The 16,272-nt window shown below is 45.1% G+C and overlaps 1 protein-coding gene across 4 annotated transcripts in view; it reads right to left on the reverse strand.

Annotated features, from left to right (window-relative positions):
• LOC138759418 (protein kinase C alpha type) overlaps positions 1–16,272 on the reverse strand; it is a 286,911-nt gene that overhangs the window by 193,037 nt on the left and 77,602 nt on the right. For all 4 annotated transcript variants that reach the window (XM_069929780.1, XM_069929782.1, XM_069929779.1 and 1 more), the window contains exon 3: positions 9,999–10,081. In XM_069929780.1, coding sequence (XP_069785881.1) covers positions 9,999–10,081 — 83 coding nt within the window. The remainder of the gene's footprint in view (positions 1–9,998; positions 10,082–16,272) is intronic.

A 16,272-nucleotide genomic window follows, 5' to 3' on the forward strand; every position in this document is an offset into this window, starting at 1 on the left:
TCAGGAAGGTCTGAGCAAGACAGACAGCTTGACATTTATCTGTGAAGGGACCAGCTCTAATCCTTAAACATGCAAGGAATTGTTTGCAGTGAGTGGTAGAACAGAGGGATCTGGGTACACAGAAACATAATTTCTTGTGCTTTTGGCACATTGGCTTTCATAAACGATTACAGGAATTGGGATGCAATGTTGAAGTTGTACAAGACACTGATGCAACCAAATTTGGAGTATGATGTGCTGTAGCTACAGGAAAGAAATCAGTAAGATTTAAAGAGTGTATAAAAGAAAATTACAAGGATGTTGCAGAGAACTGATGAGCTGAGTTATAGGGAAAGGTTGAATAGGTTCGGATTTTTCTCCCTGGAATGTCAGAGAATAAGGGGGATTTGACAGCGGTATACAAAATTATGTGGGTTACAGATAAGGTAAAGTTAAGCAGGCTTTTTCAAATGAGGTTGGGTGAGACAAGAACTAGAGGACATCCATTAAGGGTGAAAGCATAACTGTTTAAGGGGATCATTAGGGGGAACTCCTTCATTCAGAGGGGTAACAGTGTGGAATGAGAAGTTCTAGCTGACCGAGGCCATGAAGGTGCGAGAAGTCATCAAGTACTGATACTGTCCATGCCTCTGTCCACGAAAGTGGCCAATGACGTGATGTGCCTGCAGTACAAAACTGTATGGTTTGAAGCAATGTGTGCTTTTTGTTGGTAAGCTGTTATAAACAGGAGACCGAGAGAATGAGAAACAGAACTTAGAAATAGGGAAAGTTTGGGGGGGGGGTGTAAGGTAAAACATCATGAGATGGGAATGTGTAAAGAGTTACCCGGTACAGGGCTGTAACAAGATGTGAATGCATCCTTGTACTTACAAGAGGCAGGAAGCTAGCAGGGAAAGGATAGCAACAGTTTTAGTCATTGGACAAGTAATGATATGATGGTGTTCTAAGCATGTATCCAAGGGTATAAAAAAATCACCATTTTGCTGATAACGGCAGAATGCATTCTCCGACTAACATGGTTAGTTGCAAGTGTTACAATCCGGTAATAAAGAACAAAGAACCCTGATTTCGACTCAGTCTGGTGTTTGTCTCACTCATTCATGAACAAAGCAGACCTAACAGGGGGGAGGGAATAACGGAAACCATCAAAGTCAGCGTAAATGCCATTTGGATGGAGGATGGCTCTGTGACTCCCTTGACCATTCCTCCCTTCCCACAAATCGCCCCCTTGGCACCTACCCACATCTGCAGGAGATGTTCCACGAACCCACACCTCCTCCCTCATCGCCATTCGGGGACCCCAAACAGTCCTTCCAAGTGAAGCAACACTTGTGAATCTATAGGAGTCATAACGCACGTGCTGCTCCTGTTGTGGTTTCTTCTACATTGGAGAGACTGGACAGTCTTGGAAATCACTTCGTTGAGCACCTTGGCTCTGTCCGCCACATAGTGTGGATCTCCCAGTAGCCACCAATTTCAATTCACTGACCCATTTTCTTGCTGACACGTCTGTCCATGATTTCGTATTGCCAAACTGAGACCAGCCACAAATTGGAGAAACACCTCATCTTCCACCCTCCAACCAGATAACATTAACATCGACTACTCTGAAATCTATTAGCCACCTACCTCCCCGCTCCCCTCATCAAATCTGTTTCTCTTTGCCTTTTTTGCCTGTTGGTCTGTATTCCACCTCCTGCCCATTCTTCCCTCGTTCGCAGTCTTTTTATTCAGAAGCCTACCTGCTTTTCACTCATACTTTGAAGAGCTCAGGTCTGAAACATTGGTTATATATTTTTACCTCCTATGGACATTGTGAGACTTGCCAAGTTCCTCCAGCATTTCTGTGTTTTTCACTCCAGGCTATAGTTCAATAAGACAAAGTATAAAAACAGTTTGGCACATATTGGGTGGGTCAAAGGGCCTGTTTTTGTGCTGTGGTCTTTATGGAATGTTGTTTCAATCATTTATAGCTGGGACTTGGGGGGGGGGGGGGGTGGGGGGGCGGAAGGGAAAAAAAACTCCGCAAAAATCAATGAAACCATGATATTGCCTCTCCGACTGAATGCTCAGAAATTTTCAAGACAGATCAACATGATGTAGTCAGGTTTTAGCCCTGAGGGCAGTGTGCGAAAGGGCTGAGGCAGTTTTTAAAGAACAGTTCAACCACCATCATGTTGGTGGGCCCAAGAGCCTCCTTCATTTCCTGATGATTTCTCACGGTTGAAAATTTAGACAGACATACAGTACGGTAACAGACCATTTCAGCCCACAAATCAAGGGCTGCCCAATTACACCCAATTGACCTACAACCCCCGGTACGTTCTGAATGGTGGGAAGAAACAGTAGACCCCAGAGAAGCTCAAGCAGACATGGGAAGATCGTACAAACTCATTACTGACAGCACCAGATTCAAACTCCGGTCCTGATTACTGCTGCTGTCACAGTGTTACACTAACTGCTATGCTAATTTTGCCACCCTTTACCAACAACTTGCAGACTTGTTATAAGATTTACGACAGAGTCTCACACATAAAAGTGCAACTTGGGACAAGGACCGGCATGAACTTCCTGTTACATAACACCTTGGGTGGGAATGGCCCACTTTGGCTTTTTCTCCATGCTTTTATCTTAAATCCTAGCTCCTGTAGTTATACCTTAGTTATGACTGGGCTCATAATCCAGAGGTCTAGACCAGCGATCTGGAATCAAGTGCATGAGTTGCAAAAACTGAGCTGGTTCACTGGTATCCACCATGGCAAAAAAATTGCTGTCCTTTCTCAGTCTTGCCAGTGTGTGTCTACCTGACAGCCCAGCAAGCATCATCTAAATGATCTTCCAGAGGAGATAGTTGCGGCAGGGTCCTTTCAGTCATTTAAGAGAAGGTTGGATACGAGGGGTTGGAGGGTTATGGGCAAGGAGTAGGACGGGTGAACTAGTGGAGTTGTTCAAGTGAACCGGTGCGGACTCGAAGAGCTTACATGGCCTTTTTCCACGCTGTAAAGTTTTATATGGAAGGTTCGTTTCTTCTCTGGCCAGGATGGCTTTGCAAGGTGAGCCTGGTGGGCAGCTCACTTCTTTGCCAGCAGCTCCTGGATTTCCTGGTTGTTTTCATCGAACCAGTCCTTGTTTTTCCTGGAGGAGAACCCCAGTACCTCTTCAGTGGATTGCAGTATGGCAGTCTTCAGCTGATCCCAGAGGGTTTCAGGGGATGAGTCCGTGAGGCGGATTGCATCCTCGAACTTTGCTTTGAGTTTGCCTGGAAATTTCCTCTCACTTCGTCTGACTGCAAGTTTCCAACAAGCTCACACCAAGACACAAGAGCAACTTGTCTGTGAACTACTCTTTGCAGACGATGCCGCTTTAGTTGCCCATTCAGAACCAGCTCTTCAGCACTTGACATCCTGTTTTGCGTAAACTGCCAAAATGTTTGGCTTGGAAGTCAGCCTGAAGAAAACTGAGGTCCTCCATCAGCCAGCTCCCCACCATGACTACCAGCCACCCCCACATCTCCATCGGGCACACAAAACAAAACGGTCAACCAGTTTACCTATCTCAGCTGCACCATTTCATCGGATGCAAGGATCGACAACGAGATAGACAACAGACTTGCCAAGGCAAATAGCGCCTTTGGAAGACTACACAAAAGAGTCTGGAAAAACAACCAACTGAAAAACCTCACAAAGATTAGCGTATACAGAGCCGTTGTCATACCCACACTCCTGTTCGGCTCCGAATCATGGGTCTTCTACCGGCATCACCTACGGCTCCTAGAACGCTTCCACCAGCGTAGTCTCCACTCCATCTTCAACATTCATTGGAGCGACTTCATCTCCAACATCGAAGTACTCGAGATGGCAGAGGCCGACAGCATCGACTCCACGCTGCTGAAGATCCAACTGCGCTGGGTGGGTCACGTCTCCTGAATGGAGGACCATCGCCTTCCCAAGATCGTGTTATATGGCGAGCTCTCCACTGGCCACCGAGACAGAGGTGCACCAAAGAAGAGGTACAAGGACTGCCTAAAGAAATCTCTTGGTGCCTGCCACATTGACCACCGCCAGTGGGCTGATACCGCCTCAAACCGTGCATCTTGGCGCCTCACAGTTCGGCGGGCAGCAACCTCCTTTGAAGAAGACCGCAGAGCCCACCTCACTGACAAAAGACAAAGGAGGAAAAACCCAACACCCAACCCCAACCAACCAATTTTCCCTTGCAACCACGTCTGCCTGTCCCGCATTGGACTTGTCAGCCACAAACGAGCCTGCAGCTGACGTGGACATTACCCCTCCATAAATCTTAGTCCGCGAAGCCAAGCCAAAGAAAGATGAAACTTTTATATGGTTATATCACGCCTCTACGACTAAGCACAATCACTGTGGGTGTAGCTTCGATACATGGATTCCAGTTACTTACTGTTTCCTGAAGCCAATCAGGATCAGGCAACAAATGCTCATCTTGAGGGTTAAAGTGAAGGGGTACTTGAAGGTCAACATTGAACTCAGTGCGCCAAAGGGTCTATTTCCATGCTACATCTTGCTCACACCCCAGGATTCTCTTCCATGGATAGAAAAGTGAAAAGAACTATTGGTTTCAATATCCTTAACCTGGAATTGGTTATTGAACTACTCATCTAATACCAAAGTAACAATAAGTAGAAGCATGTCTGATGAATTTTAATGCTCACATTTAGTGCAGCTCAGTTCGTTCGTCATATTTGGAGGAGGCATTTATCATCAGCATGTCTGAAAAGCAGTGATCATTGTGCTGTGAGAAGCTTGTTATCTTGGCAATTATCATCTGCACATCATTACAGGTGACAGCCCTGAGATCAACCACAACCCTCGCATCGTTTGTGCCTTGAACATGGGAAGACATTCAAATGAGCTTCGGTGTCCTCAAATAAAATGAGATACAAAGCTACAGAGAGATAATCTTTTAGCTACGAGTCTCAAGATGCGGACTGCACCCGAAATTAAAGAAGCAGCTAAAAGTCAACTAGATTACTGGCTCTGGAGCCATAGAAGCCAGGCCTGCAAGTGCTTTATCTCTGAAGGTCACTAGTGGAGCAGATGGGTTTCATTAATGAAAACAGCACTTAAATTCTAGATACTGAATTTAAATTTTCAAGCTGGACTCAAGGGATTGATGGAGTTCGTCCAGAGCCCCAGAGCTCCGCCATTAGTGCAGTCACTAAATTGCCATGCAATCAAACCCGATTTGTAGAGATTTGCTCAACAGCCTATGGGGTGCTTCTCTAAGTAACCCATTATAAACTGCAAGTACAATAATGCAGCACCCAGTTTTCATGCAGCAAAATCCCAAACACAATGTGTAAAGAGTAGATAATATGTGTTGGTGGAAGAGAGGAAGGAGGAAAGAGACAGGGGAAGAGGCAAAGAGTGAAGAGAGAGACAGGATCAGGGATTTCAGGATTTATGACCGATGAGTTTGGAAGAATGTCATTCAGCCATGTTTATATTATCTTTATTGAAATACCCCTCTCCATATCTTTCTTGAAATGACGGCCCAAAAACAAAGATCTCCAGCTCCCACTCACTGTGTTCTCTTCCCGACCTGATGGGATTTCAAGGAGTGTGGACCATTCCTTTTGAGCAGTCCCTTTTCTCTTCCCTTTAAGCTTACAAGTTCAAAGGTTTGGCCACTGCCTGCAAAATTCTGACTTCACTCACTTACTACTCTTAATCTTGAATTATATTTTTAATTTCCAGCAGAGCCTGATTAGTTGCTTTTATCCAGTGAAATCCTTTGTGGCTTTCCAGTGAATAATGCAACCAATTCAGGTCCTCATTAGATCAAGTGCCTGCAAAGGCAGAGGAATGGGTTAAAGTAATCAGTAGCCCCTTTTAAATTGGAGCACCTGGGTAGTCCTCCTGGGTCCCAGGTGCGATAATTGGGGCAAAGGTGCTGGAAGCACCTTTTAAATTGCACGGGGATTGACCCATTAAATCACCTTCCTGGCAATTTAAGGGGATCCTTAAATTTCCCTGCATCTCAGTTCCTGAAGTCCAGGCAAATTGCAAGTAATTTTTTTTCTTTCTATCTTATTGATATTTTTTCTGCAGTTAGGTGACCAAAAACCACACAATACCCTAAATCTGGCCTCATTAATGTCCTTTACAACTTTTACCATAATATCCCAACTCCTATGCACAATATTTTAATTTATGAAGGACAATATGCCTATCTTGCTGTGACACCACTTTTATGGAATTATGTACCTGTACTCCAGATCCCTCTGTTATACCTCTCTCCTCAGTGCCCTACTATTTGTCATGCTTGTCCTTCCTTGGCCACATTCAGATATTGAGTGCCAAAGGTACATCAATGCATTTATCAGGCAGCCATACTTGCCCCGACCCAAGGAAGGAGTTAAAATTAGCCTCAATGTTGAGTCAGATGTGACATGCAGACCAGGCAACAAAACAGCAGTGTATTTCTTTCCCATTCTTCAGTTAATTGAGTTTTCATCAGTATTGAATCAAATTTATTTCTCAGTTAAATAATAAGCCCCTTTCATGCTTCCACTTTGTCCCAGGATTTATGGAATTAACTGGTTAAGGGTCAAGTGTGAAAGCAAAATCGTCTGAATGCGGCGTGAAATTATGTCATTTCACCCCTACTCAACCCCTACTGTAATCCCTGGCGGATGCAGATTAGCCTAGTGTGAAAGTGAAAAATGCATCCTAGGTCAGAAATTATGAATGTTTTTGCATGAGTGCAGGAATGTGAAGGAAAGATTAAACTTTGCTGTAGGAAAGTTGCAGTGGGAGAGAGAGAGAGAGAGAGAAAGATAGATAAAGTGCTAACAATAAAGAGCAATTGCGAACTATTTATAAACAATATTGGAAAGTTAGAAGCGCTATCGCACATAATTTACAAAGTCTGTGGGGAAAAAAATTAATGGCGAACCTGCCCTCCCATAATTCCATGAAGAGAAACCCCCCCCCCCCCCCCCAGGAGTGCTCCATGCATGCAGCTGTGCATACAACCCTTGGTCTGCCACACGGGGCTGGAGGGCTCCCTCCCACCCAGGGTAGGGGGGCTCTTATCAGCATTCTCCCTCTGATTTGGGGGAAGGGGGAGCACCCTCCCGCCAACGTGGGTGGGGGGGGGCAAGCACCCTCCTGCTAAGAGCAGTGGGCACCCTCCGTTTCTTCGCACGAAGGGCTGACACTCTACACTTACCTTCACATGATATATCCCCCCAACCATAACCAGAAGAAAAGAGCTAGAGAAAATGTTGAAAGTGACACCAGAACTGGGCCTGCTTTCTCAGGGAGAACAAGCTGAGGACCCTGTACATCAGGCAAGCTTGTCCCTGGGTTTTTCATAGTGGAGACAAGGTATCGCTGACCTTGTGTGTCAAGTAGGAACTGCCACCAAAGGCTTTCACATATCTCCTGATGTTTTGGGAGCCAGAGATGTGTTGGAAAACAAACATAGGAGCTAATAAAGAATTAGGGCAGTTAGCTTAATATTCTGAAAAGATAATACTGTCATGCTTTCTCAAAGTTTTTTTTGGCACAGGAATGTTTTAGAAATTGTTAAAGATTCTCCTTAAAATTTATGTTCACATGGGAAACAAGGAAACGACTATGTTTTATTTTAAAATCCTGCCACCACGGGGTCTGTGCCAAAGATGGTGATGCCTGTGCTCAACAGCAGCGACAAAACGTTGTGGACTCCAGGGGAGCAGTGGACTGGTGCAGGGCATCAGAAGCAGGGTGAAACAAACCCTCCCCCATCCCCCACCCTGTTGAGAAGAAGACCCTAAGAGACAGTGACCATGATAGCAAACCATTGAGGGGTTTGTATGCAGATAAGGGATCCACAGAGGCTGCAGGCGACTTGCAGTTGGGGGAAATCTCATGGGCTGCAGGCTGCTGGAGACTGCCTCACGGGAACCAGGTATCGGAAAAGATTTCAAGAGGCTGCTGAGGGCAAGAAAGGGTCCCAAAGGGCCTCGGGAGGTGAAAGCTTGCTGATCATATCTGAGGTTTGGATCTGGAACTCGAGTTTCCAATGTAGTCTGTGCTCCTGCAGAGGCTGCAGGAGGGTTGGAGATGAATTCACAGACAGCATCTCTGAAGCAGCTCCCTTTTGTTTCTCTTTCTCTCATACTGTAAGGGGCATCAAGCAACACCAATGTTGACTTTTAAGGCAGACAGAAGGCAATAAAGAAATCTTGAAAGAACAAATGCAGAATAACTCAAACTATTCTTCGAGATGCCCAGACATTGGTGCGTCTATCCTCTGCTAACTATCAGCACCATCCAGTAAACACCACTCCCTCAACTGGTCACAGGAGCAACTCTGAGTGAACCAATGCAGGAAAGGCTGCAGACCAGCAAAGGAAGGGAAACAGATAGGTCCCAAATGAAACATACAGTCTGTTAGCAGCTCAGACTGTGACACAGCAGCCTGCAGATGCAGGAATTTGAAGCTAAATGCAAACTCTGGCCCGTGGGCCGAATTTGGCCCGCGATATAATTATATTTGGCCCACAAGATCATTTCAAAAATGTATTAGAGGTGGCCTGCCCTGCAGCGAGAGCCGATGCTGTTTTTTGGTAATGTCACCCCCTCCATCCTCCCCCTTCATTGCACATCCTTCCCCATTGTAACACGTGAAATTGTAACACGAGAAGTCTGTCCATGTCATCAGCCGGCAAGCCAGTTGGAAGGCTCCCCGCACAACCAGTCACTTCTCCCACCTGTCGAGCGGTGCGGCGGATGGGCGAGCGCCTGTGATTTCCTGTCGGTGCGACGGGCATGGCAGGGTGCGCACGGCCCCCGGGCAGCGCGAGCCCCACGCGACTGGCACCGGACGGCCCTTCCACAGCGCGAGCGCATTTCTCCCGGTCGCCACGGCCTTCAGCACTTGCACCCGCGGGGACCCCAGGGACGGCTGGTTCGGCCCTGCACGTGAAGAGAGAGATGGTGGCTGTCCGCAAAGGCTGATCGGCAGCGCGCTGGGCCTGAGTGGGTGGGTAAGCAGGGGTGGGCAGAGGGTGTAGGTGAGGAGTAATGGGCAGAGGAAATTATGGTGGTGCGAGGGGCAGTTAGAGGGAGGGATGAGTAGAAGGAGGGGTGGATAGATAGGGAAGAGGTAAAAGGGGAGGGGCAGGGCGAGTAGGGGAGGGGTGATTAGAGGGTGAGACATGGGTAGAGGGAGGAACAGGTTGAGTGGAGAGGCAGTAGAGGGGCGTGTATAGGATGGGGTGGTAGAGGCAGAGTGAGTGGAGTGAGGGGTGAATAGAGGTTGGGTAAAGGACTGGTCAGGTAGAGGGATGGTGGGTCGAGGCCTAGAACCTGAGGAGTGAGCAGGAAATGCTGAGTCCTGATGCAGACCAAAATGGACACAGCCTGTGAATGCTGACTACATCTCCACAGGGACCAAATATGTTTCCCTCAGGTCAAGCAAAGGGTGAACTTGAGCTACCTACTCCTGACCTGTAACATTATCCTCCTAAAGTTATACCCTAAAGTTTAACATTACATATGTTGAAAGAAGAGAAAACATGCAGACGTTGTTGAAAATTTTCAATAAATATTTAGTTTGGCCCTCGACTTAGTCCAAGTTTTTAATTTTGGCCCTCTGTGAATTTGAGTTTGACACCCCTGATCTAGAGGAACATGTTGGGTTGAGCCGCATCAGTGGGGGGGAGGGAAAGAATGGCTGTTGTCGAGCAGAAACCCTTTACTGAGGCTGGCAAAAAGAAGAAGGATTTCTCAATAAAGGGTTTCAGTTCAAAATGTTGACTATTCTTTCCTGCCACAGATGTTGCTCCACCCGCTGAATCTCCAGCAGATTGTGTTTAGCTGCAGACTGGCATCACATAATGTTGTCAACCAAGGCAAGCTTTGGCAGATCAATGGATAAATGAAGTAGATCCCTGGAGAAGGATTCAATGTTAATCCCAGTGTGCACCCAGAGTCAAGGTCGGGTCCTGAAGATTAAAGCCTTGTACTCACATCAGTGTCAGGTCCTTTATCTGCTCCAGGGCAGGAGAAAGTAACAAACTCATGACACCTCTTGTGCACCACGAAACAGCAAACTGTAAGAGAGAAGCAAAGGGAGAAGGCCATTAGAACCCATTCACAAACTAAACTCCGCAGGAGGAATAACAATGCGCAAAAGCAAAATATCCCAAGAGTGGGAATCTGGATTTGGCCCACACTGGGGATATTTACATGCAGCTGAGATGGCACATTCACTCTATAGACCCCTATTCAACCTTCCCCATTGCCCTACCGCAGCCCAGGCAAGAAGAACAGGTACCTAGGAGAGCAGTCAGAGCCTCTTGTGAAAGCTTGTCCCAATCAGAGTCAGATGGGTGACAGATCCTAGAGAACTAATTCAAATAATTGCGAATTATCTCACTGCTCTTGGCAATCTTTATCTTTTAAAGAACTTTACTAAAGCAGATTAACTGCTAATAACCTCACTGGTTTTTGTGGACTTTGCCAGTGTAAATTGCATCCTGCACTAACCAAGTATAAACTGAGAACCCTCCTCACATTGTGTGAGGTATGTAGACCAGCAGGGCTACCAACCTAAAGGTGGGTCACACGATCAAAGATCAGAGACTGAATAGCAGGACAGCACCCACTCATACCATATCTGCCCCTCCTCTACTGGGTGGGGGTCACTCATGGAGTGCCAAGTGGTACTCTGGAAACAGAGGAAGTATTGTGATGGTGGGGGTTCGGAACCACACTGTTTCCAGTTTAATCGGGTGTGAGACATAATTGAGCTATTCACCTTTGTGGAAGGGTTGAATGGGTAAATGGCAGGCAATGGTTTGTACTTGCTGACCTGATGAATTTAATAGAGGTTTAGATGGGTCTTTTCATGTTGAGGACTACTGAAGAGCAGAACGAATTACCGCAAGTGCCTGTGGCAGTTCAAACGCTTACTTTGGTGAAGAGAGAGTCAAGAGAGCATTTTGTGGGATTGAGCAGGGAAGCTGGAGTGGATGGAAGCACTCACTGACACACTGAGCGCTGGCTCAGTTCAATATGTATTTGTTCAATATGTATGTTTTGTCTGGAGATAGGCAAGTAGAATCTGAGGAATGTGCAGAGAGTTCAATGAGTGGCTGGTGATCAGCATAAACTCGATGGGCCGAAGGGCCAATTTCCAAGATGTGCATCTCTGTTACTCTATTGAAGCTCAGGGTTGCACTCGTGGATTGGAGATGATCTGCAAACTAATGATCTAGTCAGTGTTTGATTTCTCTGATATGAGTCTGGAGCCCCCCCCACCCCTCCTCCTCCCCCCCCCACCCCCCCTCCTCCCCCCCCACCCCCCCCCCCACTGTGATCTTCTGGGATCATTGTCTGAAGAGGGTGCACAAAATCATTGAGGTTCCCTTCCACCTGGCACACACCATCTTTCAGCTGCTCCTGTCGGGGAAGAGATGCAGGAATATCAGAGCCAGCACCACCAGGCGGAGGAAAAGCTTCTTCCCAGGGGTATGAGAATGCTGAACAACTAAAGGAAGTCCTCACAATAAACACCTGAGACTCTCATATTCAGGAAGCAATATTTATTTGTATATATGAATATGTCCTGCATATGTACTGTTTGTCTGTGTGTTACGGCTGGTTGTATGACTGCGTGTTATTGCACCAAGGACCAGAGAACGCTGTTTCATTGGGTTGTACAATCAGATGACAATAAACTTGACTTTCTAAGTTCATTAAATGCAAAAGGGGAGATTGGAAGAAAGAATGTTTCTCAGCGCATTTAAAATAACAGCAGAAGGGTTTGAGGGGTGATGAGCACAGAAAGGCCGTTGGACCCAACTCATTGATATCGACCAGGTTGGTATTCCAGGCTCTTCCCATCTGCCTGCATTTGGACCATATCCTTTCAAGCCCTCCGATCTATATATCTGACCAAATGACTTTTGAACCCTACAATTGTCTCCACTTCTTCAGTTTCTCTGGCTGTTCATTACACGTGAGAAAGCAGATTTTAGAATATAATAAAATGCAACTTTAAAAAGCTAACTGAAAATTTTTAAATGGTGACACTTAGGGAAAAGGGAATGGGCTGAATTTTTAAGCTACATTCCTTTCTCTATCATCAGCTTGGGGGCTGATAAGAATCCCCTTGGTTGAGTAGTGTGAAACTAATTGACGAATCCGGAGAGATTTAAGGAATATGTACTTATATGGAACAACCCATTCGAATGTTCTGAAAACTAGAGATGAGAAACTATCAATGAACTGATTTTGAAAGCCACAAGGGTAGTCTCCTTTGTAGCGAGCAAATAGAGACTGTATCTCTCTTATGGTGATTGAGTTTTTACACTTTGCTAAGTGATTTGTTTTGTTTTTGCAGTTGTATTTGTGTTTGTTTTGGAGCACCTCAGGTCCACTTTAACAAAACCAACGACCTTCTGAGAGAAAAAGACACCCTGAGCTCCTTCTTCAATCGCTCCCCTTCCATCTAATAGCCTGAATACACCCGATTGTCTGATCTGGGAAGCCAAGCAGGCTCAGGACTGGTCAGTACTTGGAGAGGAGACCGCCTGGGAACATCAGGTGCTGTAGGTTTCTGTGAGGGACGCTGGACAAGTGGTGGCCTTATGGTAGCCAAACGTTAAAGAATTTCAGGTCTGTTACATTGTAAATGTAGTATTACGCAACAGTAATAGAACCTTTCACCTTAAACCTATGTCATCTAGTTCTAGAATTAAAGATTTTGGAAAAAAGGCAATTTCCTCTCCATGATTTTTTTTTAGCCCTCTTGAAGGTCACCTCCTCAGCCCGTATCACACTCAGGAATAAACACCGATTTTATCCAACATCTCCCTGTAACTCAAGTCCTCCAGTCCCAGCAATGCCCTTGTGAATCTCCTCTTCACTGCTTTCAACTTAATGGACTACTTCCAATAGCTGGGCATCCAGAACTCCACACAGTGCCCAGAGAATGGTCTCACCAATGGCTTGTACAGCTGAATCATGGGGTCCCTTCTTTTGTACTTACAACCCCACCCAATGAAGGCAGGTATTCCAAATGCCTTCTTCATCGTCCTATCTATTTGCTTGAAACTATGCATCTGCAGCCCTTGGTCCCTTTTTGTGTTTCAACACTCTCCCTTGGCCCTGTGTAGAGCCTACTCTGGTCTGATTTGCCAACGTGCAGCACATAACGAGTCAGAGTTAAATTTCATTAGCCAATCCTTGGTCCACCTTCCCAACTGATCAAGATCCGTTGTAAAATCATAGATATCCTTCCCAATTTCAGCATCAATTGCAAATTTACTCATCGCGTTAATCACACTCAATCCAATTTGTTAATAGAGATAATCATAGTGACCCGTACACCATACCACTGGTCCAATCAGAAAAAAATAACCACTACCACCTTCTTTCACTCAACCAGTTTTGAATCCAATTAGACAACCCACTTTGGATCCCATGTGATTTAATGTTCCAGACCAACCTGCCATACAGGATACAGCCTTGCTGATGACAAAATATACCATGCCCACCACCCTGACTTCATCAATGCTCTTTAAAAAAAAAATCAGATTTGTAAGATCCCATCTCCCATTCACAAATTGTGGAACTGTAATTTCAAGATCATGCAGTTAAAGGTTCAGATGATTCTCCCTTTGCAGATACTGCCTGATATTTCCAGCTTCCTTTAAGTGCTCATGAATCATATATTCGTACAACACAAACCAGGCCGTTTTGCACACGGTGCCTGTACCAGCATCAGGCAACCTCTATGTTAATCCCATTTCATCCTCATCTCACTGTCAGCACCCCACTCCCCCCCCCCATTGAACATTCTACCTCTCATCTACTTCTGCTGAGCTGAAGAGCCTGTGCACATGCTATAGAACTGATTATTTTGCCCAAAGTCCTCAAAGGGGGTACTGAGAAAAACTGCTTGCATTACACACATCTCCAGCAAGACGTCCAAGAATTTCAATCTCCGTGAAATATTTTCCCCCAAAACTCATTAAAATGCAGCTGATGTGATCAAGCAGGCAAGTTCTGAGGGAGAAAGGGTGGTTCTGATGCCAAGCACGCTCCACATCAAACATCTGGTGCTACTCACATCCCACTAATTGGATCTTGTGTACAAATCAGGGGTTAAAATATAATTAGACTGGTTTAAGACATTTTATGGCATTAGGGTGTGAGTTGTCTGCTGAATTTCAAGGTTTTAAATGAGCCCTTGTATTTGCTTGGAAAAAACACTGTTAATCCAACAACTGATAAAGTGAAAGAGAAGACATGACATTTGGTTGTGATTCAGCTGACTGAAATACAAGGGCTCAGAGCTGAAACTACTCGCATCTCATTTAAATGTCACCACTCTGAACAGATTCCGCATTATTTACAATTCATCACTTGAAGAATCCTTGCATTTTGCTGACATCAGCACTTCTTCTTTCCCAATAGGAGATGGAAACAGGTCTCCTGCAATCACTAAAAAATGTGCAGTAGACCCAAATGATGAGGTGGTTTGATCTGTGAAATGAACCTCTCTTGGGTACAAACCAAACATTCAAAACCATTCTTCAATTCCATCCCCCACCCCCCCCCCCCACCAGATGCTCAGAAAGATACTTCAATTCTAATGCAAATATGAAGCCCAGCTGCCAAAACAAACATGATCCAATGAAGAAGTGATGGCGAAAGAATTTGATAATGTCGTTGGGTAGAAGCCAGAATACTGAGGCTCAGAACAGGCGCTTCAAAAGAGAATGGTATTCAGGTGTGGGAGTACTTGGCACTGAAGGTAAATCTGGAACTCCTCCCAATTGATTCACTCCATTCAGCCAAGTATTGGATGGTTCATGGCATGTTCTGTTAACAGATAGTAGTACAGCTCATCAGCTGCAAATACAAAGTTACCTGTACCGCGTCGCTCGGTGTTACAAGTAGAATTGAACGGACCACACTCTCCCTGTAAATCTGCCCTTCCAGTTTGATGTGCTGGATATAATCTGAAATAACCCAATGGAAGCTCACAGCACAGAAACATTTACAATGTTCCTCCCACCATTATTCTTCCTGACTCGCTGAATATTTTAGTATTTATTACTTTGATATTTTCATTGCAACAATTTAGTCATACCTTTTCATCTCTCCTGGTGAGTTATCCATTTTCAGCACTCATCATTTTTCTCAGCACACAAGATAAAACCAGAGACCAAGACAATAATGGAACACCTTCAACATCAATAGACACCACACACCTGCTCTCAAATTAAATATGTCTGTCATAAAACATATTATGTCAAGTAATTACAAGGAAGACATGAAGGGAGAGACAGATGCAAAAAACAGGAGATGAGCATTCCAGATCTCAATACCTCAACAGCTGAGGGCACAACAAGAGCTCCAAGTCTCCACAGGAAGTGTGGCAGAGAATTCAATCACAACAAAGGTCATGGGTCTGGAAATCTTGGGGGTGGAACGGAAGGGGGAGGAAAAAGCTCGCCAGCGGACCACCATCTGTCACTGACATGTTGGACTTTGACATTTCACATCTGACCCCCATTTACATACCACCAGATCATGTAGAAAGGTGAAGGTGCACAGCCACTGGGCATGTTGGTAATTCTAGAATGGGGGAGCAGTAGTCAGGTCCTTCCTTGTTCAAAAGAAAACCTTAATTCCAGTGATCTAGTTGGCTCATCAAATGCCACGTGCAACAATGTACAAACACCAGAATTAACAAGGATACATGACATTGAGAACGACACATTCAGACACTGTAATACCAAATCTCACACTACTCTCCAACCTCATGGCCACAACAGCGGCTGAGGAGTTTGCAATTTCAACAATTCTGAAGTTAAATGAGACTGTTGACGATTTTCTTTTTTCTTTTTAAATATTTTGCTTGTGTTTAACATATAAACTTACACAAAATTTTAAGGAAAACATAACAAGTCATCTCACAGACATACAAAAAAAATGGATGAAACTACATTAGAACAGTTCCTTAATCCACATGAAAAACAAGTAATTGAATTAATCTATGAGAACCATGTTGAAACCCATATTTGCCAAATTGAGCTAATGATTTTCAAATAGAGGAATGGAAGTTGGCATCCAACAATGAAGGTGAGCGTGAGCATCAGTCCTCCAACTCCACTCCTTGATCAGATCACACCAACAAAACAGGCTGCAAAGCTCAGGGACCTGAGGCAGGTGGGAAAGAGAAGTAATGGAAAGAGACAAGTCCTAAGCAAAGCTCTGCTTGTGCTTT

The sequence above is a fragment of the Narcine bancroftii genome, chromosome 3 (genome assembly GCF_036971445.1).
Source record: "Narcine bancroftii isolate sNarBan1 chromosome 3, sNarBan1.hap1, whole genome shotgun sequence".
Taxonomy (NCBI): Eukaryota; Metazoa; Chordata; class Chondrichthyes; order Torpediniformes; family Narcinidae; genus Narcine; species Narcine bancroftii.